Genomic DNA, 26,650 nt, shown 5'->3' with positions numbered 1-26,650 from the left:
GCCCTGCCGGCGGCTGGGGGCAGCGGGTGCCAACACTGGGCAGTAACTCCCCGGAGATGACTCTGTGACCGGCGTCAAGCGGGTAAAGCCTTCGCGGCCATCTGCTCGTTCGCCATCGGCTGCGGTGGCCTCGGGGGCGACCGACCGGCCTGGGGCGAGCCGGGGAGGGCGTCGGTGGCGGTCCGGCGCTCCCCGCCCCCGCGGCAGGAACTACATCTCCCAGCGGGCTGCGGAAGGAGGGGCCCGGCCGCCACCTTGCCCCTCTCCCGGCGTGCCGGTCGGCGGCGAGGCGAGGGCGGTGCCGGTCCCCGCTCCGGCCGCGACAGGTAACAGCGGGCGGTCGCCGGGCGGGGGTGCGAGGGGAGTTCCGCGGCCCTGCTCCCTCTCCTTGGGGGAGCGGCGCTAACCTCCTTGCCGGTGGGGTTCTGCCTTACCGCGGCCGCCCGGCAGGACAACCGCAGCGCTTAACCCGCCGTTCAGCTCTCGCCCCGCTCGCCCGGCGGCGGCCGGGGCGGGGAGGGAGGTGCCTCGCCTCGCCGGCCGTTACCCGGCGGCCGCGACCCGGCGGTCACAGCGAGGAGCTCGGCGAAGCCTTGCCCGGGCGGGGGTGTGTGAAATGGTGCCTCTGCCCCCAGCAGTTGGCAGCCCGAGGGATGAGGGGAGCGAAGCGCGGGCGCTGGCCCGGGCTTTCCGTGCAGTGAATAAAATGACTCTCGCAGGTTGTTCTGCGGGCGGCGTCTCCCGCCGGAGCCTGCAGACCGTCAGCACCGAGAGAGAGGGAACGGGGGCTGTTTACAGCAGGCTCTGCGCCTGTGTGCCTTAAATACTATTGTTTTTGTTAAAGAGTGCGTGCCCCTCTGCCAGCTGGCAGCATCGAAATACTATTAACAATGGGTATTATTAAAGTCTGAATAATAGCAGTGGCCCGGGTGGGGATTTTGGGGTTGATTTGCCAAACAGGAAGGTCCTAATCGGCTTTTCTGGGGGGAGAGTAGATGTGACATTCCCCGACAGCTTGCTTGAGCCAGGGTTTTTGTCCAGCCTAAGGTTCCTGCTAAGCTGGCCTTACTGCCGACAATACTTATGGAAACAAACAATTTTATTTAGCCTTCGTTGGGAATCCGGCCAGGTTTCCTGGTTTAGTGAGACCAAGTGGCTTTAACTATTGGCATATAAATGGTTTAGTCTGTTTTTTATTTGTTTAGTTTTGGTTTTGTTTTTTTTTTTTTTACTCATCTCTAAACGGGATATGACATTGAACTTTTTTTTTCTCTAATGGGTCATTTGCCAAACCTGGAGATTGTTTGAATGAGTACAGTATACATAGTTCCCTTTGCTGAACAAGCATTTTAGGGATGAGAAGAAAACCTTTTAAGTTTATTGACCGTATTTTGTTGCATAATTGAGCAATCTGCAAAGATTAAGCAAATAATGCCCTCGCTCCTCAAGTTTGGCTCAGTTTGTCAGACTTCAGTTGGGATTGTGATTTTGTTGCCCTGCAGTTAAAACATGTCCTAATCAAGTATGTTGCTTAATTTTTCAGTTCTATTGCAAGCACTCTTTTTTTCTCTTATTTTCATAGCGGAGCTTTACCTAAAATAGGAAAACTTGCCTAGTTGTTGTAGGTGAACGTGGGAGATGGGATCAGTCTTGGGAGGCCCTGCTTGAAATTTACTTCGTCAGCCACAAATGCGGGGTTAGTGTTTTGATTGGCACTATTCTTTTGAGATGCCATGCATCTCCTCTGAAACGGATATTACTCCTGTCTGAAGTAAGCTAAAACTAAGACCTGAGTGCACAAATTGCTAATGCTTACTGAAAATCGATGGGAGATAGGCACCAAAAGCAATTAGGCGGCTCTGAAAATGAATCCGCTGTTGAAGTTGTCCAAGGACAAGCATTAGATCTTTGTCAGAGCTGAAGTCTTTGTGGGGAAGGTCCTGGCACAGTGTCAAGTTCATGACTCTCTGTTCTACATCTTTTCCAGTTTGAATTCATGTATAAAACTTGTGTGTGGTTTGCTTAAACTCTGTTTGTTACTTCTTCTGAATTCTCTTATTTTTTTCATAGGAGGAGTCATGATGTTGAAGTAAACAATTTGAAATAGAGCACAGTTGGCAATAACTGGTACAGCCTGAATCCACATGCAATTTGTCTGTATGAATTGCCCAAAAGAGGTTTTGAATTATTAGGTGTTTCAAAAGGCCTTTTTTCTCCCATCTTGATCTACTGTATTTCTTGTATTCGGTCATTGCATAGGGTAGTAACATGTTTTCAGCCTGTTTGTTTATTGAGGCTTTCAGCAAAGCTTTCAGACATACGTAGTGTTTTTAGACATAGAACTGCCATGTTTTAATATGGTAAACTCTGTGGAACAAGTTCAGGCTTCTTAGTAGAATACACATGGCCAATTTGTTCTAAGTAATTACAGCGGGTAAATACAAAGGTTTGGGGTAATAATTCCTGAATGATAATAGTCCCAGAAGTTCTTGTTTCTTCAGTAATAGTTTGTCAAGTAATTTGTCGGTGGAGAAGTAGCAAAACAGGGATGGGGGTGGTAGGTGAAGTATAGCTTATAGCTCTAGGCAACATGAACTGATTATCTTATTCCTATGCACATTTCTTGTATTATAGTTGGAGTATTCAAATTTTGTGGCCAGACAAGCAGAGTCTTTGTGGTAAGAGTGTGCACTGCTTCGTTGAGCCTGCCAGAGTATTTTTTGTCATGCAATGCACAGTCCTAGAACCAGGGCAGTCTTCTTTAACGTGCAAATTCCAAACATGGCAAATTGATCTCTAATTACTGTGTAGGTCCCTAAAGAAAAGTCACTTGGAAAGTAGACTGTCTTGCTTCTCTCTGAAGAGCTTTGGTCTGCTTGTAATTAATGCTGAAAATACTTTTTTTCCCTTCTGAATACTACTACTGAAAAAATCCTGGATTCTCCTTCTGAACATGATATTTTTAATTAAAAGCATCATTGTATATGCAAATAGATGTTTATGTAAATAGTAAAGCACAAAAACCTACTTTTAAAATGGCATTTGCTTTAATATCTTGGCCATGCTAGACAGACCAGGATGGCGAACACAATGATTTAAATGTCCTAGATTTTATGGGGTGGGTGGGTTGGTTCGTTGGAGGTGGGGGGGTTGTATGTTTTTTGTTGTTTCTTTCTTTTTTTTTTTTTTTTTTTACACTGCATTATCAGCTTTGAGATATATTCACGCATATTGTTATTGATTAAATACTTTCTGATTGGCAGGGCTGGGAATATTTTTGGGGGGAATTGTGATAGCCATGCTTTGTTAGTTGCTTTTTTCAATAACATATGATGCAGACTTGTAATGCATTTGCCAGAATGAGGAAATTATCTGTGATCACGTATGTGGGGGGGATCCTATGGGGGTAAAGAACAGGAGCTGTTTTCTAGGTTTCTTCTCTGAAAAGTGAGCTGTTCTCCAACATTTCTCCACTTTGTTTTTTTGAAACATCTCGTTTGGAGGTGATTAAGTGTAATCTACAGGAAAAATAAAGGCTTAGCAAACTTTTTTTTTTGTGCTTTCTCTACCTCAAGCAATTCTTATATTTCTTGCACCCAGCAGTTGATTATTTTCTTATTTATTTATTTTATTTTGAACTCTGCAATGAAGACACCCAACTATCGCTCTGTCTGTTTGTTCTGTATGTCCTGGCCGCCCACCACATCTGTACCGTGGGTATGCTTTGCTGTCTAATGCAGGATGAATCTTTCTCTCAGGTTAAATAGCTACATATTATGAATCAAAAATAAAGCTCTGTTGAAGGACCTAGTGGTCTTGGCTGCTTCATCATGAGAGTTAATTGTTCTAATCTGGTGGCTACAGGTAGTGCACTTTTCTAGGTGAAGCCCTTAAATCCAAAGAGAACTTAAATATTTAGTTGTTATTAAGAGAGAGATGAAATAGCAAGAATTGTTCTTGTTACATGTTTACTCTGGCACATCCCTTTGGTGTTGCAGTTATTTGACAGAAAATGATGACTACCATCTGTTCCCTCCTCTCTCATCATTCAAAGTTCCTTTTCTCTTTGAGAATGAAGTCTTCATAGAGAGATAACAAGTTTCTATCTCTTCCTGTTTCCATAGTCACAATTTAAAAAAAAAAATATTTTTTTTCTTTTACACTCTCATACACGTTTTCGTTCATGATGCCCTTACTACATGGAGTCATGATCCTAATTTAAATTCACAGAGTGCACCTCATCTTGCTGTCTTGCAGGTTGCCAGCAGTTTTCTCTGTCAGTCTTTAGATTCACAATTTCCCTCTCCACACCATCTTTTAACGGAAGGATTGTCTTATACTTTGTTCTTACATAGTTTGGAGTGCAAGATTTCAAACTGTTTGCACTTTGTTTTCCCCCTCTAAGGCACCCCGTATGTGTCAGTTCTGCATGTGTTAATAATTACAGGTTTTAGTAACACAGTTTTCTAACAGTGCTAATACAAAAAGCTTGTAAAGCTGCTAGTTAAAGAAGATCTTTCCCTCTCTGATTTCATGGAAGAATCTTAAGAGAGTTAGACTAATGGAAAATCCCGCAGTACACAGAATGACACAGGCTGTGCCGTACCACCAAGCGGTACGGGATGAATCTAGAGATAAGACCGGGCAAAACATTGGCAATAATACCATGGCAGGGGAGGAAGGCAACCTTTTACTCTTTAGTACTGGAGGATTTGGTGAAGCTAAAAATAGAGCTTGAATTTCCCTTAAGGCCTGAGGAACAATTACCTCAATCTCATTTCCTTTTCTGTAATATCTAACTCTTTTGGTGCATCTGCGTTTTTTTCCACCCCCTTCGTAAAAGGCAGATACTGGCATAGGATGAGGAGGTTAACCTCATTGCTGCTAGAAACTCTGGTGGAAGGCAAAACAGAACAATGTGCTATTCATAATTTCTTTTCAGACATTAGACACTAAATGTTGAAGCAAAGATTGAGATGTTCTTTGGAGTCTGTTTTATTGGACTGTGTCATTTAGTTGGCTGGACAGTGGCTAAGAACTGTTTTAAAAACTTTTTACTGGCATGATAACCTTCCCTTTAACTCCAACATGTGACTTGAGAGAGTTCTGTCTAGGAGACCCAGCTTTCAGCTGTGTTCACCCCCAAGTTGTATGCCAGGGTTCTGTCGCTTCTCGGCATACGTGCAAAAAAAATCCTGTTGTTGTTGGAATTTGAGGGTCGTTAAACAGGGCAAAGGCTGGATAGGATAAATAGGATAAAAATCTTTGCATGATCTAACCTTAATGTTTTAGCTATCAAATGCATTATTATGAAAGTTTAAACAGTTCTTTCACGCTTAATTATTGTGACTGAACGGTGCTGATTTAAGAATCCTTTAGCAGCTTTTCTGTCTGTAGAGTCCTACATGGAAATTACTGCAGATGATGTGTAGACCTCCTTTCCCCCAAATTGTGCACATAAGTCACTGGGCCACAGTAACGGGTGTCACACAGATCCGAGGTCGGATTCTGCCAGTTTGTGTTTATGTAGCCCACAGGCTTTTTTCAGACTCTTTGAAGGAAGTGGTTTTTTTCAAGAATAATAGAAGCAAAATAAGGAAAATTGAGATAAACAAGACAAGTTTTTAAGCCGTACAGAAGACTGTGTTGGGCATGGATTTGAAAGAGCAAGTAATGTTGCTTAAGTATGTGTTCTTGTAAACTGAGTACCTTCCTCTTCAAAATATGGCATGCAGTATTTTAAATGACGATTGTGATATGAGCTTTGACTGGCCGGTGGTTGTATAAGTATGCTGCCTCTGGGTGAGGCAGTGGATAACAGTGAACTTAGTCCCATACTACTTTTATTTTATGCTTAGCCAGGCTTGAGTCTCAGTGCCTGTCGGATTTCAGTGTAGTACTGAAGAGATGATAACACTTGACTGTCGTAGTATCATAGGAAAAATCAGGTGCTGAATACTCTGCTGGAATGAAGTGCATCAGGGACTAACTGCTGTAAGTACACGTTCTGGGTGATGCCTATGAGCCTTACATTGGCTCTCTGTTACTGTTGTCCAAGGGGCAAAGCAGGTGAAGAGCTGCAAGGGAGCAGTGCCCCACTGCCACAGGCATGGGGCGTTCCTCAGCAGTGATGGAGGTGTGCCCCCCAGCCTGTCCTGGGAGAGGCTTAGTTGTCCCCCTGGGAGAGAAACCCCCTGGGTTTCTCCTTCTTTGGGGAGGTGACCCCTTTCCTTGGTTGTAGTTTTCTAATTAGGTTCCTGCTGTACTGGCTAATTCCTAATTGCGAACAATCTAGAAAAAGATTGTGGAACAGAATGATATCATCTCTTCCTGCTGTTTTGGAGATAGCATTGTGTGCCACCTCCCTATGGCAATAAAAAAATGTAAATGCTAAATTTCTTATCGAGACAAGCCAGAAACTCTGGATTTGTATTTCCTGTCTTTGATTTGCTTCCCTGCGTAGGACGCTTTATTTCATCCGATGCCTACCTCTCCTCCTTTCCTACAATGTTAATGTATCATTTTATGCTCACCTGGGAGATATTATCAGTTGTATGCAAAGCAATTCCTGTGTTGCTAAGCTATTTTGAAGCTTGTCATAATGCTCCATAAACTACATAAATAGGAAGGTTTTCTTATACAAATATCTTCACTTCATGGTTTTCTTCTCTTGCCGGTATTATGTAATGACAAAAATGTGATGCCTGGAGATGGTAGGATGTAGACTGAGGCTGAAGCTTCTGGGGCTGTGCCATGTCTTAGTCCCTTTCAGGCTGTAAGTGCTAGGGGATGCTGTTACAGGTGCCTTGAGTTTTTGAAGTCCTTCAGTGGGTTGTTTTTCCATCAGATCTATTGGGAAGAGTAACCTGCGATTGCTGTTCTTCAGGCGAACCGATCTGTAAACAAAGATGCTGCAGCAGAGGGGTGCCTTTTCAGTAAAACCTAATGGGGGAGTTTATGTAACAGAACAAAAATAAATGGAAACATCACTTCTAAATTGAGCTGTTATTTCTCCTGCAGAGTAATTATTAATCAATAAACCTTGTATCTGACAGCATCAGAGTGTGCTAAGTGCAGTGAGCTACCTTGCAGTCTGCTAGTAAACCAATCTTGGAGACAAAATGTTATTAACTCTAAACCACAATCACAACCACTATGTGTCTGGAAGCAGCATGGTCTTTTAGAGCTTTTCCTTCACCCATGCACTAGCTGTTTTGCACTGATAGGGTTTAATAGCACCACTCGGTGTTGTGGGTATTGTACATGATTCAAGTTGTAGTAGCTGGGTTGTGTAGTGTTTGGGCCAAAACGGGTTTTCAGATGGAGGGTTGAAAGTCTTTCCAGTTGCTTATTTCTCCAATGACATGTTTCAGATGGATTCTAATGCTGCAAGGCAAAGATGAATGATTACCAGGAGAACAAGACGGGGATTTTATCATTAAGCTATTTCATAGATGACCTCTCTAAAAAATAAATAGCACTGTTGCTGGATACTGATGAAGACGGGGCATGAGGCAGGACATAGCTTTCATGTAAATATTAGTTGTTCTCTTGTTGTGGAGCTATTAGCTCTGCTGTTAATGCACGAACAGAGGACATGCAAATCAAAATGCAAACAATGCTGAAAAACAAGTGTTTTCAACAAGGAGCAGTAAGATACTGTAAGAAAGTTTTGGGGTTTTCTTGCGAACAACATATTTCTTGAGATCCACTTGGCCTTCTTCAAGAGGAGCTAGGTTTTGGGCTATTTACTGGATCTATCACACTTCAACATTTTTCTTTCAAAACATGTTTTTAAAGTAGCAAAATGAAAACATTCTTCCTTGGACTCTTTAGGATAAAAGTACCGTCTAAGGTATTTAAGTGCTGTCTACAAACAATATCCACCCTGGAGTACTGCAAAGTCTTGGAGCCTAAGTACTTGATGGTAAAATAAATGGAAATATTTCCTTCTAAGGTCTTGCCTTTGGTTGCATAAAAAGAGGAAAAAGCCAAACAAAAACATGAACTCCCTTTGAAGTAGTCATTTTTAAAGGCAACATGCCAGCATGGTTGCATCAAGAGACTTCAGAGAATAAAAACACCAGCACTTTGTTGTTTACATCTCTGAAAACTGCAAGTATAGAAAAGTCTTATTGTTCCTGCTCTCCTTCCACATTCATGATTCAGTATCGCTTTATTATGGAAGAAGTGTAAGGGGCTAATAACTTCCATCTCACAACAGCGCTGTAGTGATTAGCGGAGGAAATTCTGGTGCAGATGCATCACGACTGAGGCTGCTTTATGCCGTTCAAATAACACCCAGGAGTTTTAGAGAACTAACCTGAAGCGCAAACTTGGGAAATCATTGAGTACGTTTGCCGTAAGTGGTCTCCTCGCAGCACGGGCTGCGGAGGTTAGTGGGAACATGCTGTGTTCCAGTAACTCATCACTAGCAAAACAATCCCTTTGAGTGTGCTATGAACTGGTGCAAGTTAAAATACTGCTGACACACTTTGCCCTTTCTCTTCCTCCTGTGCACTCAGGGGAAAAAAATGTAGCATAGTTGGAGCTCTAGGCCCCAGTGTTTGTTGTAATTAGGAATTTTGCAGGCACTTTCAAAGGACTGAGAGAGATTGAATATAGAGAGCAACTTGGGATCTCTCTTTGTTAGCAAAAAGAATTCCAACCAATATCACAGGCAGCTTCTTCCAAGTCAAAATGACATCTCATGCAAATCAATTTGTTGCTGGCCCCAATTCTCTGCAATAGAAGACAGAACTTTTGTGAAATCTGAAATTGATTTTGGCACTTATTGTTGGATTGTAAACAAGCTCATCCTAAAGTCTGTTTGGAATAAATTGCAAAAATGGATATCTTTTCACATAGTGAGTTCTTTATGCGCACACTCCAGGGCAAAAGCAAAATACACATGTTTGTATGCAATCCCCTCCGTGTCTTCTGCTGCAAAAATTCTGATTTCTCAAGTCCCCTTGAAAGCAGATGGGAGAAATATTTTTGTAGCTCTGGGTACTCCAGTGATGTAGGACATGGAAATTTCTTTCTTGAGAATGGGTTTGGGTTTCTGTTTCTGGGTAAAGCAGTTCTGTGTTAGGTGCTGTGCCTCTGTCACAACGTATCACGGTGCTGATACAGCATACGCCAGGAGGAAGAGTCCTGTTTTTCTAGGTAGTCCAGCCATCCTGCCTGAACAATGGGGCTGGCACTGGGAGCAGCTCTCTCTTCTCTTGGCATGGCTGTTTGTTGTGGGGCTTTGTAAACATACTGAAGTTGGCCAAGAGCGTGAATTTTTCATATGTGATGTTTACATAGTTATGCTGGTGAACCTTTGTAGTCTAGACGTGGCCTGAGTTGCGCTGTAATTTCGGGGAAGTTGCTGTTCTTCTCTGTGAAGGCTTAGTAATAGAAATGCTATCAAATACTGTGTAGGTATTATTTCAATGTAAAGTGCTTTGAGGTTTCTAAAAGCCCCTCCGATTCTGCTTTGCAGTAAAATTTAATTGTGCTCTAGAGGCTCCTAGACTGCATTGGTTTATGTGTTGAGGCAAGCTGAAATTGGACAAACTTTTTAATTTTGGGGTAAGTTATGGCCTGACTGTGCCGGAGGTGAGAAAAGATTGTTGTCTCGTGCTCCAGAGAATATGGTGAAGAAAAACTAGCACCTCCTCAAACAACAGAAATTATGGAAGGACAAGTGAAATGACTAAACAGATCAAGGTCTTTCAGTGCCTATCATTTCCATTTCTCCAGCCTCTGAGGATTAAGGAATTTCAGGTAACTTTTCAAGGCTGCAGCCCTTTCATATGTAAGCAGTATATTTTTGTAGCTTGCTGTCCTATCTGCATGGTGCCTGACTTCTCTACAAACGTTTCAGTGCCTGCTTATTTTGATGGGTTTGTGTATTTATTTATTTATTTATTGTCAGCCAGTAGAAAATTGAACTCAAGAGGCTGACCAAAATATGTCCTGTCACATAAAGGCACCTAGAGACAGGTCAATTTTACTCCTGTTATAATCATGTGAGCTGCCACTGACTTGTGTTACAATTCCTGTTTTGATCCAGAAATAAATTTGGCCCATTCTATTGACTATTTGAGTAATTTCAGAGCATCAAATTACTTTGCAGCATCAAAACCAACAAAACCTTCCAGCTCTGGAGAGAATGGAGACTGTTCTGTGTCATAAACAATACTTGCCCTACAGAAGTTTTTAAATACTTCATGTCTTATCAATTCACAAACAAAAGTGTGTTTGAAACACTACATTCTTTAAAATGATGCATGAAAGTGATGACAGTACTGTTCCCCAAACCACCTTACAAATGTTTCTCATACTTAAAGGGAAGCTTGAAAACATTAATTATTAGAGTCTGAGTAACTATTTTTTCTACTTGCAGTTCAAATATATTTAAAATGGATTTTTTTTTTTTGTTAAGGTGTTCTGTTTGACTAAAGCACAACAGCCCTGCAGTTGGTTTGTGCAGATATGCTGTGAAATCAGGTTGCTGTTCACTTTAACATAACTTTATCACTTGCACAAGGGTGTTTTAGAGCCAGGAGAGCATGCATATGGTCTTTTGTTTTCTCTTTAAAACAGCTGAGAGGGAGAAAGAAAGGGAAAGTCTTTCTACCCCTTTGCACTGCTGTTCAAGGGTTATGTAAATATATCCCTGCCCTGCTCCCCCAGGCTGACTGGGAGGGACAAGGCGGCTGGCCTCATGCGCTTCACTTTTTATTCTCTGTATATGTCTTGGAGGATTTTTCCTTCCAAATTTATAATAATGGATACATGAGCCTTACTGAAGAAATGCCATTCTTTGGAATTTGTGGGAAATCTAGAGCTTCAGAGGAAGAGAAAGCATTAAACTTGAATTATATTTACAGTCACCTCCTTTACTGTTGAAGTTTAGCAGCAGTCAGTGGCCACTGAAGAAGCCAACAGGGCGTGTTTAATCAGAGGACTAATTACCAAACCATGGGATCTCTTGACTTGCTTTGAGTACTGTTTTTACTAAATGCTTTTATGTAAAACACTTAATTCCTCCCTATTTGAGTTGCATAGGTTAAAACATCCTATTTCTGAAATTTTACAGAAGTGTTGATGTCCTGTGAGTGACAGAACATCATGTAGATCAAATCTTATCTTAAGAAGCGAATAAACTTCTATATTCTTTATAAAGTAAGTCGCATGTCTCTGAATTATCTGATTGGGCTTACCAGTGTTCTGTTCTTCTCTTGCAGGCATTATGCTGCTCGAAGTGTTCCTGGTTCTGGGGGCAGTCATCGTCTACTTTCTGTTTTCCAAGAAGAAAGAAGAGACGTTACCCTTCAAAGAGGGATGGTGGGGCAAGGGAGAAAAGCCTGACACTGAAGAAGATACAACTATTCGGCCATTTAAGGTGGAAACTACAGAAGAAGAGCTGAGTGTAAGCAAATATTTGTACTGGGGAAAGAGAAGTAAAAAATGGCCAAATAAATGCAGAACTTGTTTGGAAGTAATTTTTAAATTGAACCCATAGTTACGTTTATGAGAATGAGCAATGATATCCAGGACTTGGAGGAAGGGATTTTTCACTACTTCAGAAGATAGGTATGCATAAGCAGATTTCACATCCTGCTATACAGTTTTGTTCTCACTGGCTGTTGCAAGATTACTAGTAAATAAACCCATTCTGTAAAGCCTAATAAACATAAAAATCATATTACAGATTACTCAACTCTGTGTTCCTCTTTGTGCACCTTCCTCAGTTTGATTGTGTAGGCCAGAGTAAGAACAATGTCTTTTTTTTATTTTTTTCTTTCAAAAGCAATTATGAATATCTCATTTTCTTGACTGCTTTATATTTGCAGCTGTGTTGGATGCTGATTCTTCTGTAATTAATGATCTACTTTGGTCAACACTAATACCACAGCGGTAATTACAGTAAACACACAGATTGCAGAATTTTTTAGATAGCTAGACTCTGATTGTGTATGTTTAAGTCAGGGATTGCACAATTTCATAGATCTGTGTGGAGTAGCGGTTCAAACAGTATTCATGGGATTGCTCATATTATTAATTTACAATGGATTCCTATTCTCAGTGAGGCCTGTTTTTTTTTTTTTTTTAACACCGTTTGCCCTCCTTAGTAATATCAATGGATATTTATGTCCAATATGTTTTCCCCTTACACTGCAGACACAAAGCTAGATAATTTCTAATTTACAGGTATTTTTGAAACACACAATTCTGTATTATGACAGCTATTGCAACATAATCCATCAGTAGAAAAATGTTTCTAAATAAATGTTTACATAAACTGGAGTTAAAATTTACGCTAGTGTACATTACTAAGGTATTTTTTAAAAGGCGTTGAGCATAGGCAGAAAGCATGTATGTAAAGACATGTTAAAAACGTCATTTAAAAATCCATGCTTTCTGTATACCTTAAATGCCGAAACCAGTGAGCTTACATACTAACATCTTGCCTAGACTGAGACTGCCTGCTCAGCGCGAGGCATGAGCGAGTGCATACACCTAACTCATGTTAGTCAGAATGAGAGCTACCTCTATCGTTGTATTCGAAAATGCTGTTCAGGTTTAAATCCCACAGAGGTTTGAGCAGGATTAGATTTCCACACCTGCCTTCCACCCTCAATTACTCTGTCGTTCTGTTCGCAGCAGGAAGAGGCTCTTGGCTGTTGTTCCCTGCTGAGTGATTTTGGACTCATTTTGCAGTATCATCAGCATCCCCTCTAACCTTGAACTGCAGTAGGAAGGTCACCTTAATAGATACTCTAGATTGGGAAACTTTCACTCCAGTCTAGTTTCAACAACTTTGCAGCCATTCTAATCCTTCAGAGAGTTTCCCAGTGAAGACATCCAGCCGCTCGGTTTGGGAAAGGAGAGCAAAACGTTTGGGCCAGATCCATGCATTGATTGTGAGGTTGGGCTCACAGGTAACCTGGGGAGCAAAGTACCGTAGAAAGGCAACAAGACTTACGCTGTGAAGCCCCAGTGGTGTCAGAAGAGTGTATTGTCCTCTGGTTATCAGCCTGGCAAGCAGGTTGGCCAGCCCTGCAAAACAAATTGAGAGAGAGAGAGACTGTTAAGAACAGCTGTAAATGGAAGAGGAAGGAGGCCATCTGTAGGAGAAAAAGAACTGGAACAGCTGATGGAGCATCAGCAAAATGCACAGGTGTCATCAGAGATGTTATTTTCATTGTTCTCGTTTCACTTGTGAATAACTAGAAACCATGCACAGTAGAGCCAAGATGGCAGACACAAGTGCTTGTAATGTCTCTCCTTTCTTTTTCTGTGTAGGACTTATTTAGGAGACTTGACCAGGCTCGATTCACTGAGCCACTGGAGCACAGTTGCTTCCACTATGGGACTAACTCGGTGTATCTTAGGAAGGTTGTCTCCTACTGGAAGAACCAGTTCAACTGGAAGAAACAAGTTGAAGTCCTCAACAAGTACCCACAATTCAAAACTAAGATTCAAGGTGTGTGTCTTTTTCCCTTAAAAAAAATAAACAGACAGTAATACATAATATTGTCTACAAGGGATCTCGGTGGTAGGAATGCTATGGTTGTGTTGCATGGGCCTTCCCTCCCTGGCTGCCATGGTGTGGATCATTGCCTCTGCTGCTGAAGCAGCAAGAAACTCCTTCATTGTAACTGAAGCCTTTAGGACAAGGAATGACAAATGGAATTCTCTTGTGCATGGATGGGTTGTCAGCTGGTGTTAACAGGAGCCAAGCACAGGCATTTGGAAAAAGAACTGGATCTTAAGATGTACACATGTTCCCTGATTTGCATGCAATCACGCATGCAAGATGTCTCCTCTTGCTTCATGTAGTTCCCCAGCTGCTGCTGTCATGGTGATGCCGTCAGTCTGGCAGCCCTCCTCAGCAGGGTGTGCTCCTGCACAGGTTGTCCCTGCTTGGCAGGGCAGATGTGCTCTGCTGCACCATTTCAAGCATTCGTAAGTCTAGAAAGGCAGAACGCTTTTCCCTTGGGGTTGATGTGCTGTCAGGTGTGAGTGAATGGTTTGTCTTTCCATCCAAAGCACAGACACCTTTTGAAAGAGGCCATTCAGCTAAGGTCTGCCGGCCTGGGAGCTTGGTCAAACTACGTTTTTAATGCTTGAATTAGGTTGTGCTTGGGTCATTTGGGGGTACGGTTGTAGATTTAGAGCACAGCAGGCAATCGTCTCACACGATGGCAAAATTCAAGCTTGAGAGATTATGCTATTACATTTTTACTTGCACCCTTAATTGTACATTATTTCAAATGGGGCAGTTCACCATAATATTTAAAATGGATTTGGGGCAATAAATGGTTGTTACATAGTGGTTAGAACATAAAGATGGTATTTAAGTGTATAAAGTGTGGTTAGTGCTAAAAAAGATAAAAGCAAAAAGTCTTCCCTTAAAAAAGAAAAAAAAAAAGTACCATCTGAGATAAGAAAGGGAAAAGAAGCTAAGGACAGTGCACTGTGTATAGCAATAGGAAGAGAAACTTCAACATTAGGAATGATTACAGAGATGAGCCATGAAAAGATGAGATCAAACATGCTGTATACCAGATTCCTAGCTTCTGTCATCACTTGGAAGTTTTTCTGAGAATACAGAAATCCACAGAATTGTCAAGGATGTGGAAATGTCAGTCAGTGAAATGAGTGGGATTGCTGGTGAGCTGCAGTTGATGTGAACAAAATGTGCTTAAATACATCAAGAAGTGAGGCATTCAGGCTCTAATAAAAGCAAATTATTGTTTCCTAGAAAGCAAAGCCCTGAATGGGTTTGAGGAAAAGCAGGTCACCTGGAGCAACTAGTGCAACGCTGTGTGAAGCCTACTGCTTCACAAATAGGACTGCAATTTTAACCTTTTTATTTAACAATGAGGAGATCGGTACAAGAACATAGTTTCCTGTTTTGATTTACTCACTTAAAGAGATACTGAAAGCTTTGGACAAAAGGTAGAAAAAAAACTACAAAATTGAACACTAACTCTCTTTTAGCAAGGCATGTTTTCAGATCTTTGATGCAGCATGATTGGTTTATCAGCAGTTAAGATGTGTGACTTGACTACAGGAGGCCTCACAGACAGAGTATAATTACTGAAGGCTTTTAAAATTCCTTTTGCTGTGACATAAACGGCTGGAGACAGAAGCTAGATGCGTTCAAATGGAAAGTAAGGTGCTGCTCCAGCATTGAGGTGCTGGAGCAGGTCCAGAGAAAGGCAACAAAGCTGGTGAGGGGTCTGGAGCACAAGTCTTACGAGGAGGGGCTGAGGGAGCTGGGGTTGTTCAGCCTGGAGAAAAGGAGGCTGAGGGGAGACCTTATCGCTCTCTACAACCTGAAAGGAGGGTGTAGAGAGGTGGGGGTCGGACTCTTCTCCCAAGTAACAGGCAATAGGACAAGAGGAAACAGCCTCGAGTTGTGCCAGGGGAGGTTTAGACTGGATATTAGGGAAAATTTTTACACTGAAAGGGTTATCAAGCATTGGAACAGGCTGCCTAGGGAAGTGGTTGAGTCACCATTCCTGGAGGTTTTTTAAAGATGGGTAGACATAGTGCTTAGAGATATAGTTTAGTGATGGTTTTTGTCAAAGTTAAGTTGATGGTTGGGCTAGATGACACGAAAGGTCCCTTCCAACCCAGGCAATTCTATGATTCTATGATGATTCTATGATTCTAAGGCATGCACAAAACAAGGAAAGTGATTAGTGCCCCCAAACAAACAGGTGCTAGTTATGATGGATTCCCTATTTCTTGATGTCTTCAAGTTGCAATTGTATGCCTTTCAGGAAGAAATATCTGTGGTTGGCTGAAGCCTATCTAGTGCCATATAGGGACATTTGGGTAAAATTTAAAGGCACTTGGACTAAATGATGTAATCGTCTCTTCTGCCTTTAAGGTGTGTGAGTCACTGTGTTACCGTTAGTAGATGGCTTCACTTCTATGTCTTAATTTGCCAATTTATTTTGAAACAGAAACGCGACGACCTCGTTTGGCTGTTGTGCTGCTTAATTGCCCATTATAAAGTACTTTAAGGTCCTTGGATAAATGGATCCAGAGAAGTGCAGTGTGTTTGCATGCTCACTAAAAAAGGACTTCAGAAAAGATTTATTCATAATCTGTTCTGAGATTAATTTCAGTTTCATGGTAAATTTGGGCATGTTAATTAATTATTTTATTTTTGCAGGCATTGATATCCATTTTGTTCACGTAAAGCCTCCTCATTTGCCTGAAGGCCAGTCTGCAAAGCCATTATTAATGGTTCATGGTTGGCCTGGCTCATTTTACGAGTTTTACAAAATCATCCCTCTCCTGACGGATCCTGCAAGCCACGGCCTCAGCGATGAGCATGTTTTTGAAGTCATTTGCCCATCTATCCCTGGTTATGGTTTCTCAGAAGCACCCCACAAAAAAGGTATGATGTATGAGAAGAAAGTGAGCTAACAGAGGTCTTGTCTTACAGTGAGTGAGTGAGCGCCTCTTAGCAGAACAGTAACTCCTGCCTCTTGTTTGCCCAGTGTAGAAACAAACATCCTGTGTGTCATGTGGGAAGAGGGAGATAACTATGTGACTTCAGGTGACACCATTGATCAGTTTCAGGAGCAATGTATAGATAATTTACGAATTACTATAAAAAGTTATGAAGTGATAACTCATGAATGGTAATTGAGTTAATGAATTGTGCGTGGGTGAGCAGGAAGGGTAAAGTTAATTTGTCATTGTTTCTTTTGGATGTTTTGAATCCATATTCAACAGCATTACACAGGTAGTTGAGAAACAACAGTTGATACAAATCCATTCGTGCATCTACATGGTAGATTGCAGCCAAATACCTGCTTGTTCAGCTCGTGCTCTGAATTGTACCAACACAAGCTGCAACAAATTGGAGCAATGTAGTATTTAAAGTGATACTGAGTTTAGTATTTAATTATATGTGCAGGTGAACAATGTGGGGCAGGTTGGTTTCCAAGTTTCCAGCTATCATTAAGATCAGACTCTGCTCATGGTAGACAAAATGGAAACGCTGCCTGGGCAATGCCCAGTGCCCCTGATAGGGCTCAGCTGGAGTATGGCTATAGTTTAAAGGGAGTCTGGCAACCCCTCAGTGGGGCAAGTGTGTGGGCAACTGGTGGGGTTAGGAGAACACTAGTCAGCAACAAAGGCTGGATTTTCTCCTCATGGTTTCTACTTGCTCTCTAGACCTTCCCTGGATGATGTGATAAGGGTTTCCATATAGTCTGTCAGACAGGCAAGGAAAAATGGACTTGTAGCTTTTTAGGAATTTGAATGTTGCTTTTATGGGGAAAATAAATGCTGCAGAGTCAGAAGTGTAGCTGGAATTAATGCAACGGTGGTGTGGTTTTGGTTTTTTTTTCTTTAACGCAGACTTTAATTCTGTAAGTGCCGCTTCTGTTTTTTATGAACTGATGCTCAGGCTGGGATTCAACGAATTCTATGCACAAGGTGGTGACTGGGGCTGGCTCATCTGCACCAATCTGGCCCAGATAGCTCCCAAGTGAGTATCCCTTTGGTACAGTGCTGCACGGCTAGCATGCAAAGCTGGTTTATTCTTTGAATAGTTATTTCTTGTGCATGTGAGAGTCCCTCTCCAAGTCCTCATGTGAGCACTGTGTATTTTCTCTCTACAGTGCTCAGTGTTATGCAGTGATCCAGAATTACATACCCTAGTTTATACTACATACCTGTTCTTTCAAACAGTTGTACAGTAGTTTTGTCATGGCCCCCCTGGGGTCTGGAGTGGGATGAGTACTTGTAACAAAAGGAGGATTTGTGACTTAGTGCCCAGGAGCATGTGCTGATTACTGTCGCTTGCCCCTTTGACTTGTCATTTTTGTGTGAAAAGCCACACTACAAAGTACAGCTAAGGTCATGATGTAATTAGCAGGTCAGAATTTAAGTATCTCCATTTTTGTTAATAACATTTTAAATATAACAACTTTGAATCATGCTTTATTTCTGTTAATTTATGGGGTTTTTCTGTTTTTATCTTTAGCCATATGAAAGGTCTCCATTTAAATCTAGCCTCAGTTACAAACATGGGCTTCATTCACCTGCTCTCCATTCTGCTGGGCCGCTATCTTCCAGGGCTCTTCGGTTTCCAGGATGAAGACGTTAGGCGGATGTTTCCCTTCCTGAAAAAAGGGCTCTACAGGATCTTGTTGGAGTCTGGCTACGCTCACATACAGGCTACAAAACCCGATACTGTTGGTAAAACAAACAAACAAAACCTTTTGAGCTCAGAATACTTAGTCTGTTCGTTTTAGTTGTACTTTCATAGAAACAAAACATACTGCTTAAAACTTGCAAAAAATCAGGTTTTTTTCAGCAAAATGGAAGTAGGAATGTTAGAGGTTTTAAAAGGTGGGCTCCTTTTCTGTATCCAAGTCAGAAAAGGTTACATAGGGGTATGTAGTATTACACTCACTTTTGCATGCAGAAGCGGTAAATCTGCACATCAAAATTGAGCATGCTCCAAGTGCCACTGACCTCATTTTCAGTTTTCATAAATAGTTTATTTAATACTTTTCCACTTTTGCTATCACTGGGGACTGTAATTCTATTTCAAATGCAGCTATGCTAAAAGCAAAAGATAGTTTCATCACAAAGAATGGATCGCATTCAAATGATGTAAACTACAAGAAGCTTTTAGCTGTCTCAGCACACAGTGTAACTTATTTATAGGGATAAGTAATACCTGAAAAGTAAAATCAAATTTAGTTCTTACTCATTGTTCTGAATCACTTACAGACTTTCAAGGAAAAAAGACAAATGTACCTAAGAACATTCCTTCTAGAGCTAGTCACTCAGATTACTTAACTGCTTGAAGTATCTGAGTGTTAAATGTTTCTATTTTAAAAGACATCTTTTGCAACTGAATTGGACAACTGACTCAAGAATACTGAATATATTTTAGTTTAGTAGCAATTCACTTGTGGATTTTATTAAAAACTTAGCTAAGGAAACTCGTTCTTGATGGTTTTCCATAAGCTTACTTACAGAACCAGCTACATTCTTAAAATGTGTAGGCAAAATTATAATTTTATGGATTTTAAATAATTTTGCTTCCTTTGAGTTTTGGTTTCTAAAAATTACTAGTCTCCAATTCCTTTTGTGCTCTAAGAAAAGATGGGGAAGCTGGTAGCTGAACGATGCCTAGTCATGCTTCTTCTGCTGTGGTTTTCTGGATGATTCTTGTCCCTACCAGTAACGTGTGGTCTGTCAGAGTGGACTGCGCAGACTGGGAACCAGCAGCCAGTTCATGTTTTGGGAGCTGGAGCGTTCTTGCAATTTTTGAGGCCAAAGAAGAGAGAAGCATGGCAGGTTTCCGTGGGGAAAAAGACACTCTGAAGATGGGAGCATAAGGTAGCTGGAGGAAGCTCGGCCATGGAGGCTATCACAGCCTTCCTGAGACTTATGGTGGTACAGGGCTACCTTGCAAGCTGTCCTAAGCAAGGAAGTTGTCTCTGGCTCTTGAGATATACTGTGCTTGCTAATACTATACTCTGGATTGCTTCAGAGCTGGCTTTTGATCAAAGTGGCTTGCATGGATTTGATTTTACTTATTCTTTGGGAAACCTGCATGGAGCGTGGGTTCATTTTCAGCTGACTGAAACAGGCAGCGCCTGTATTTAAAGTACTGTTAGGATCGATGTCAAATTTTCCTGCATGTAAACCGATGTACTCGTTGTTCACAGTACGTATATGAGAACAGGCTGTTACTCGTCTAGTTCTGCAGATCTGGAAAGCATGCTCAATGTAACTTTTTCAAACACTCTCTATTTCATTTGTCAGTGTTAGTTGTCTGATAACTGAAACTCAACTGTCATGTTTAAATAGCAATTACTGACGAAATTGTGCTAGCTGCAGTGTTAGGTATCTTTCAGGAAGGTTGGGTTGCATGGGTGGAACTTCAGATATATTGCTGTTCCTCAGGAAAAGCTTTTTCTATGGGTTTGGTTTTTTTTTTCTGAGCAGCTGGGACAGTTTATGGATCCTGTATTTCACAGCACTAGGATGTATTCGCAAAGTTCCAGCTGCAGGTGTGGTTTTTCTGTCCAAGCAAAACAAACTATAAAAAGTCTGTTCAGCCTTGTTCTGTGTGGAGGCAGTTGGCTATTCCTAATTCAGAAGATGGACCATTTAATAAAGCCTTGCTCTTCCTTAATGACTCTCTAATAATCCTTAAAATGTTTTTGCTGTTAGATAATGGTGCAAATTCTCCTGGTCCTGTAATGCTGTTTAATATGTGACAACTTCCAGATTAATGGAAGCAAACCCTATTTGGCACATAGAGCTTAATCTTATTAGTTTACAAGAAAAAAAAAAAGGCCAGCAGAAATCCAATACTGTTACATCAGTTCAAAAAACATACAGTGTGAGCTAATGCAGAGCCTGTTGGTTTGCAGATATACTATCAGTTTATGATTCAACAATAAATGTCTCCAACTTGCTCTACTATTTTACTTATTTATTTAAGAACACAGCTGCTGGAATAGCTTTGTAAAGTTATCTACCCTGTATTATAATGGGCTGCTTTTATAACAGTCTGAGCTCAGTTGTCAGATATCACGATTTTAGTTAAATTTTCCTCCTCCTTTTCAGGCTGTGGTTTGAATGACTCTCCTGTAGGGCTGGCCGCATACATCTTGGAGAAGTTTTCTACATGGACTGATCTGGAATTCCATAATTTAGAGGATGGAGGACTAGAGAGGTAAGCGTTTCCTCTTATGCCATTTTGGACGAGGTGACTAAGCCCAGAGCTGAAGAATTTTGTCTGAATTGATCGCCTCACATCTCGTAGGGAGCCTGTAGTGCACAAATGGTGCAGTGCTGTACTACAGCACGCAAAGAAGCAAATAGGCAATGAAGGCTGATGTACGCCCTTCCCACTTTCATCTCCTAGAAAAGAGATACACCCTGCAACTTCTGGGGGTTAAAAACTGACTTAGGTGGAAGAATCTCAGTAGGACAGAAAAACAAAAGTTTAACCTACATTAAGATGCTGGGAAACAGAACTTGTAATTAATTTCAATACTTAACTGTCCATGAATTTGCTTTAAATTGATTAGTATTGCTTCATGTACCTTCTGTTTGCTAACAAAGGATCATTCTTAGTGTGCAGCAGAAATCTGAGATGAAGTCCCCTTTGAAAAGCGCTGAGGTACCTGGCAGGAGTGGAGCGAAGCGAAGGGCCATGTTATGAAAAGGTCCAGTGCCAGTGGACCTGAACAGAATGTTTGCACTGTGTACAGCTGATAATTTGATATGAAACGTGCGCTGTTTACAGAAGTGCATGTTGATGCAATGGCTCTATTGAAGGCTCATGGTAGCCATTCAAATTATGAATAATAAACCGTACAAGCTGTTTCCATGCGCTCTTCTGCTCGTACCCTCCCAGTCTGAGGACAGTATAGACAGCTATGCTGGGGCATAAGGTGCTTGTTGGACTCTGCCTTATGAGTAGGAGTTAAAATGTCACTTCCCAGGTTGTGTCTGAAAGCCTTTAACATGCTTATTTGGCTACTGACAGGCAGAAAGGTAGTAACACACTTCTCAACTCTTTTCCTAACCAAGTTAAGTATTTTTTCCTTGTAACCAAACCAAAGTCAAGTCTCTGCAAAAGTAATGCAAAGTGGTATTCAGTACTAACTAAGCAATCTCTGGGCTTACCTATTCAGGAAGTTTGACCTGGATGATCTGCTCACCAATATCATGATCTACTGGGTGTCAGGCTGTATAGTCTCCTCAATGCGTTTTTACAAAGAAAATTTGCAGAAGGGGATAGGCAAACAGAAACATGAAAGGTAAGTGGGTTTTTTCTTTAAATGTTTTGCCCTGAACTTAATTTTATGGTTGCAGACAGGTTGTTTATGTCTTATAACTGCTGCAAGTTTCTGAATGCTGAGGAAAAGCAATGCTGTATCACACTGTTCCTCAGCAGGACAGGTCTGTTAGTTGAGGTACTGTGTTGCGCCTGGGAAACACGGTAATTAGGTAAGAATCCTGAACCATCAATAAGGAAAATCTGACTGGAGGTACTGCTTGAGGACCTCTCATTTGTGGTGTATCCAACTAGGGGAAAGCATGTGCAAGTACTTCCAGATTTTACTTCAGTTACCAAATTAGCCTGTGACTGAGTCATGCAGTCAGTTTTGTTTATAGTTTATTTGGTTCTAGTACTTTTTTGGACACAGTTTGCCTATTTCTGCAAAAGATTTAAGTCCTACCTTTGGAAGCAACTTCAGTATACTGACAAACTGCATAATTTTAAAGTCATTAAGACTGATATTCCTGCTGCGCAGACATTTAAGACAGCAGCTTGGTTGTGTATACTTGTGTCAGCTTGAGTATTAGTGAAGGCTTAAACCTGCCCTGAGGTATTTGCAGCCACAGCTCAGTGCTATGGTATTTATTTAGCTGTGAAATGATGCTCCCAGGAAGCTGACTCAGTTCTTGAAGCTGTTGTGGCTACACTGTGGGCAGCATCCTGCTCCAGTTCTGCCTACATGAGATGAGCTCTATGAGCTTCTGCGTGCTTAGAGGAAAGAGTCTCAAAGTCCTACATAAAATTAGGCACCCTGTTTTCAGGCTTCCAGGGGTGACGTGCCCAAGAATTTTTCTATCTAAATTTTAAAGTCAGGCTGCACTGTCAGAAGTGCCAATGTGCATGGGACATTTAAACCTAGAAAATACTGCTCTGTTTATAGTAAGTGCAGATTGTTCCACTTTCTAAGGTACTTTTCCCCTTAAATCCAGTTGCTTCCCTACGATTATTAATGTGCAGAATGTTCTGTAGAGTACAAGAGGTACTTTACGGGGTAGTCTCACGTTCAGAAATGTTTCCTCTGAACTAGTCTAGATTTATTTTGCAGCGGTTCAAGATACTATTTCCCCTGCCCTACCCTCCAGTTGTCCTGACAGGCTCAACATGTTCTAGTTGTAATCTTCACTGTAAATCTCTCTCTAGCCCTTGTCAGATTGTGTGCTTTCCCCTCAATACATGACTCTTGTGCCCTGAATGCAGCATAAGGAAACTTGATACAAAAATTAGAAATTTTATTTCTTTTTTTTCCTTCCCAGGAATGGGAGTATTGTTGTTGAATGTTCAAACTTAGGATTTGGAAGTCAAATTTTAATTGCCTAACAGTGTGCCCAACTGTTTAAGAACAATATTTCCATGGGATTTTCCATTTCTTGCTGAGTTAAGTCTTTGAAAGATTGAAATTATTCTCTCTCCTCTCAGGCTCACAGTACAAGTACCTACTGGCATTGCCTCCTTCCCTAATGAACTCGTACACACACCCCAGGCTTGGGCCCAGAAGAAATACACCAACATAGTTTCCTTCCATTTCATGCCTCGAGGTGGCCACTTTGCAGCTTTGGAGGAACCTGAACTTCTTGCTGAAGACATTCTGCAATTTGTTGGGAAAGTAGAGAAAGAGCAACTTTGGAGAAAGAAAGGAGACTAACTCTCCTAACAGCCAGCAGAATAATTGCTTATAGGTTAGCACAGGTACAGGCCTTACTAAAGTCTACTATAATCCATGTAATTAGATCTTATTCTTGACCAGATGCGAGAGAGGACAGCAAGAAAAATGCAGTATATCTCAATAAGATATTGCCATGGAGACGTACAGATTTTGGGGTGGTTAATTTTGTTCAGCTAGGCTAAGAAGGTAGCATGAAGACTACTGGATTACTTTCTCCCCTAAGCACAGACTTCTAAAATCTGTTCTGTAGCGTTCCTAACTCTTGCTTTGAAATTGAAGAATAGACCTTACAACTAGCAACATAACTAATAACAGTTTAACTGTTATGAAAGTCTTTTTTTCATGGCAGTAGTAAAACTTGAGTTGGTGTAGGTGTGAGGTTCCTCATGTAAAGAATGGGGAACAGCCTAGCGAGACCTAATTGGCATGAATGCATCAGTTAATCAGTCAGCAACAATGATCTACAGTACCTTTAAACTAGCCAGCTGCCTGCTGCAGGCTGCCTTTCTCTTCAAGCCTGGGCTGTTAAGCAGCTTCCTGGCTGTGAGGAAGCTCAGCTCCCCTGCACCAGGCTCCTGGGACTGCAATATGTGAAGAGCAGCTGAAACACGCAGGTGCCTTTAGCTCAGACCAGAAGGAGGGGTTGGGTGGGAGTAATTATAGCCCAGGCTCCTCTTAACTAAAATCATAGTCCTGTATCAGCTCAAAACACTGTGGCTTTGCACAGCTTCTGCAAAGTATTGTGTATACTTCTTATTAAAGAATAAAAATTTGATTAATTAAAAATTAAAAGAAACTTGCATTAAAATTTTGAATAATACCTGTATGTTTTATTAAAATTTTTAATAACTGAGATTTTGCTTGGTGACAACAAAGAGAAGTGTCAATTCAGAACCTGTCGATTCTGTACTGGGTCTATTACAAAGGTCAGATTGAAGGCAAACTGCTCAAAGAAAATTGAATTTGAAGGGCTGTATGTTTTTGCCAGCAACAGTCCCTAGTGTGTGCAGTTGAGCTTCAAATACAGTTAAACTGTATCCAGATGACTGATTTCAGTATGGTTTGTTCTCTAGTCACTTCTGATATACTTCCCTACCCTTGCAAGCAGAGGGAAATACAATCCACCAACAACAGTTGCATGGATTAGTATTATTTCACAATATCAATTGAAATGGAAGCTGTTAAGTAACAGTCACTCCAGCAGAGCCTGGCTCCATCCCACAGGGCTTTAGACTCAAGAATACCAACTAGTTTGTTTCACAGAAGGAAAGTCAACACTCCTGCTGGGCAAATTTGAATCTTAGTGCTCAAAGCCACCTGATATGCCATGACAGAAGATCATTAGGACAGATGGATTGTAGAACAGCTTGGATCAGTTTTCTGAGCAGAGATGAGACCTCTTGCTACCCTTCCTCTGCCTTCTGTGCTTCTGCACCTACCTCTGCCAGCAGAGGAAGGCACAGCAGCTCTCGGGTCTCCCTACAAGATTAGGCCCTCAAGCTGTACTTGAATTCTCTAAGACAGCTGACTGCTTCCAGATTAGTAGTGAGTATTTGTAAATGCTTTCACTAGTCAAAATTTATGTTCTCATTTGCAAAATACAGGCCCATCTGTTTTGAATAGACGGGAAGAAAATACAGAATCATTCACTTTGTCTAAAGTAGATTCTTCTCAGAGAAGACCGTCCCCAAACTTGTTCCAGGTTGAGTATATTAAAAAGAGGTTACTTATTCAGGAGGAATCAGCTCACCTCCGATCCGACAACAACAGCTGTTTACGTGCATCACTGTGCTCCCTCTTGCACAAGTCTTGATCTCTGACCATTTGGTTTTGCCTGACTTCTGTCCCCTGTGTGGCCTTATATTTCAGAGCTGGAGATCATCCTCTCTCATCTTTAATGCAGATGCAGACATCTGCTGTGGTGCTAGGGAGCACTGCCATATACTGATAGAACTGAATACTTCCCCAGGGACTGCTCAGTCACAATGCAGATAAAGTAAGTGGGAAGGAAGTTTGCTATATGATACCTGCCAAACCAATTTTCAGATGCAAGTAGAAGGCTCAAAGCATTTTCTCTCTCCATTCTGGAACAGATCTGCTTGAAGGGCCCCAGCCTTGGTGAAAAGAAGCACAGCAGGACTCTGTGTTGTGATCTTGTGTTACAGCAGCTCATCCAGGCTCAGTCACCAGTGAGACTTGGACAAAAAACAACCTCCTGTAGAACCTTTCTATTTTTAAATGCGCCTCAGCAATCTGAGACAATGATAATGAACAGAGAGAGTAAGCAAGCACGTCCTTGCACCTCTCTGCAGGCCAGGTAAGTGCACATCAGCCTGCCACAAACACAAGCTGTCCACGCTGCCCCTTTTACTTCACATAGAAGATAAATACTGAGACAGCATGAAAAGGGGTTTGATTAGCTACTGTCTGAAAGAGAAGAAATCTGGACATAGAAGGTAGTAGACTGTAGAAACTTAAAAATTATAATTAAACACCTGTTATATAGCAAAGGTTGTTCTGAATCCTGATGTCTTTAAGCCCACAGCTATCAGCAGCCGTTGTTCATCACCTACTTATCTACACTTACATAGAAAGATTCAGTGAAATACTGTGGCAATGTGAAAGAGTATAAAATTCAGCTATGTAAAGCCTGACATCAGTTCCCCTCCCCGTTTTCAAAATTATCATCTGTTTTTAGCAAAATACAGCCAACCCCACTGCCTGTAGTGCAAGGTTTAATACTAATGAAGTGTTTGTGGGCTAGTGATAGCATCTGCATTTCTTCCTGCAGGGAACAACTCTCCCACGAGCCTGAGATTTGGATTTGAAAACCACCTTGAGCGAATCCAGACCTACTCCTGATACACAGTACAGTACATTCTGGTGCCGTACTGCAGTCAGTAGTGTAAAAGTCAGATAATCAGAAATAGTCGTAACATTTCTGTTAGCAAGTAACCACATATCAGGTTATTGCAAAAATACTAAAGTAGTAAGAAAGGATTTCCCGCCCTGTTATACTTGTTCTTATTTAAGTGGGCCAGCTGAGTACCTGCTGCTCAGACAGTAAGTTTCCTCTAACAAGGCCAAACGTGCTGCTGTTGGCCTGGCTGAGCCGTTTCTTTGGAATAAGGCTCTTT

General features: G+C 41.5%; 1 protein-coding gene and 1 long non-coding RNA gene across 3 annotated transcripts; one reads left to right on the top strand and one right to left on the bottom strand.

Annotated features, from left to right (window-relative positions):
• Positions 1 to 61: 61 nt before the first annotated feature.
• EPHX1 (epoxide hydrolase 1) lies at positions 62 to 24,333 on the top strand. Of its 2 annotated transcripts, none has more exons than XM_074579006.1 (9): positions 62 to 82; positions 11,241 to 11,425; positions 13,303 to 13,483; positions 16,190 to 16,417; positions 17,389 to 17,518; positions 18,017 to 18,231; positions 20,626 to 20,734; positions 21,702 to 21,827; positions 23,267 to 24,333. In XM_074579006.1, exons 2-9 carry the CDS (start codon positions 11,246 to 11,248, stop codon positions 23,490 to 23,492), a joined length of 1,395 nt encoding a protein of 464 aa, XP_074435107.1. In that variant the 5' UTR covers positions 62 to 82; positions 11,241 to 11,245; the 3' UTR covers positions 23,493 to 24,333. The 2 variants fall into 2 exon arrangements, with proteins under 2 accessions (XP_074435107.1, XP_074435108.1); XM_074579007.1 differs by lacking the exon at positions 62 to 82 and adding an exon at positions 108 to 326.
• On the bottom strand, positions 4,974 to 26,650 carry LOC141740383 (uncharacterized). The gene is made up of 4 exons (XR_012586015.1): positions 26,563 to 26,650; positions 12,983 to 13,056; positions 11,217 to 11,293; positions 4,974 to 7,386 (listed from the first exon to the last, which is right to left on the bottom strand). It is a non-coding gene; the product is annotated as an uncharacterized LOC141740383 (long non-coding RNA).

Source organism: Larus michahellis, chromosome 3 (genome assembly GCF_964199755.1).
Source record: "Larus michahellis chromosome 3, bLarMic1.1, whole genome shotgun sequence".
NCBI lineage: Eukaryota > Metazoa > Chordata > Aves > Charadriiformes > Laridae > Larus > Larus michahellis.
Note: the sequence above shows the minus strand (reverse complement) of the source record. Positions and strands in the feature narration are given on the sequence as shown.

Coding starts and splice junctions, on each gene's coding strand:
- EPHX1 (XM_074579006.1), top strand. CDS start 11,246: ATGCTGCTCGAAGTGTTCCTGGTTCTGGGGGCAGTCATCGTCTACTTT. Junction 11,426..13,302: donor CTACAGAAGAAGAGCTGAGT/GTAAGCAAATAT, acceptor TTTTCTGTGTAG/GACTTATTTAGGAGACTTGA. Junction 21,828..23,266: donor GGCAAACAGAAACATGAAAG/GTAAGTGGGTTT, acceptor CTCTCCTCTCAG/GCTCACAGTACAAGTACCTA.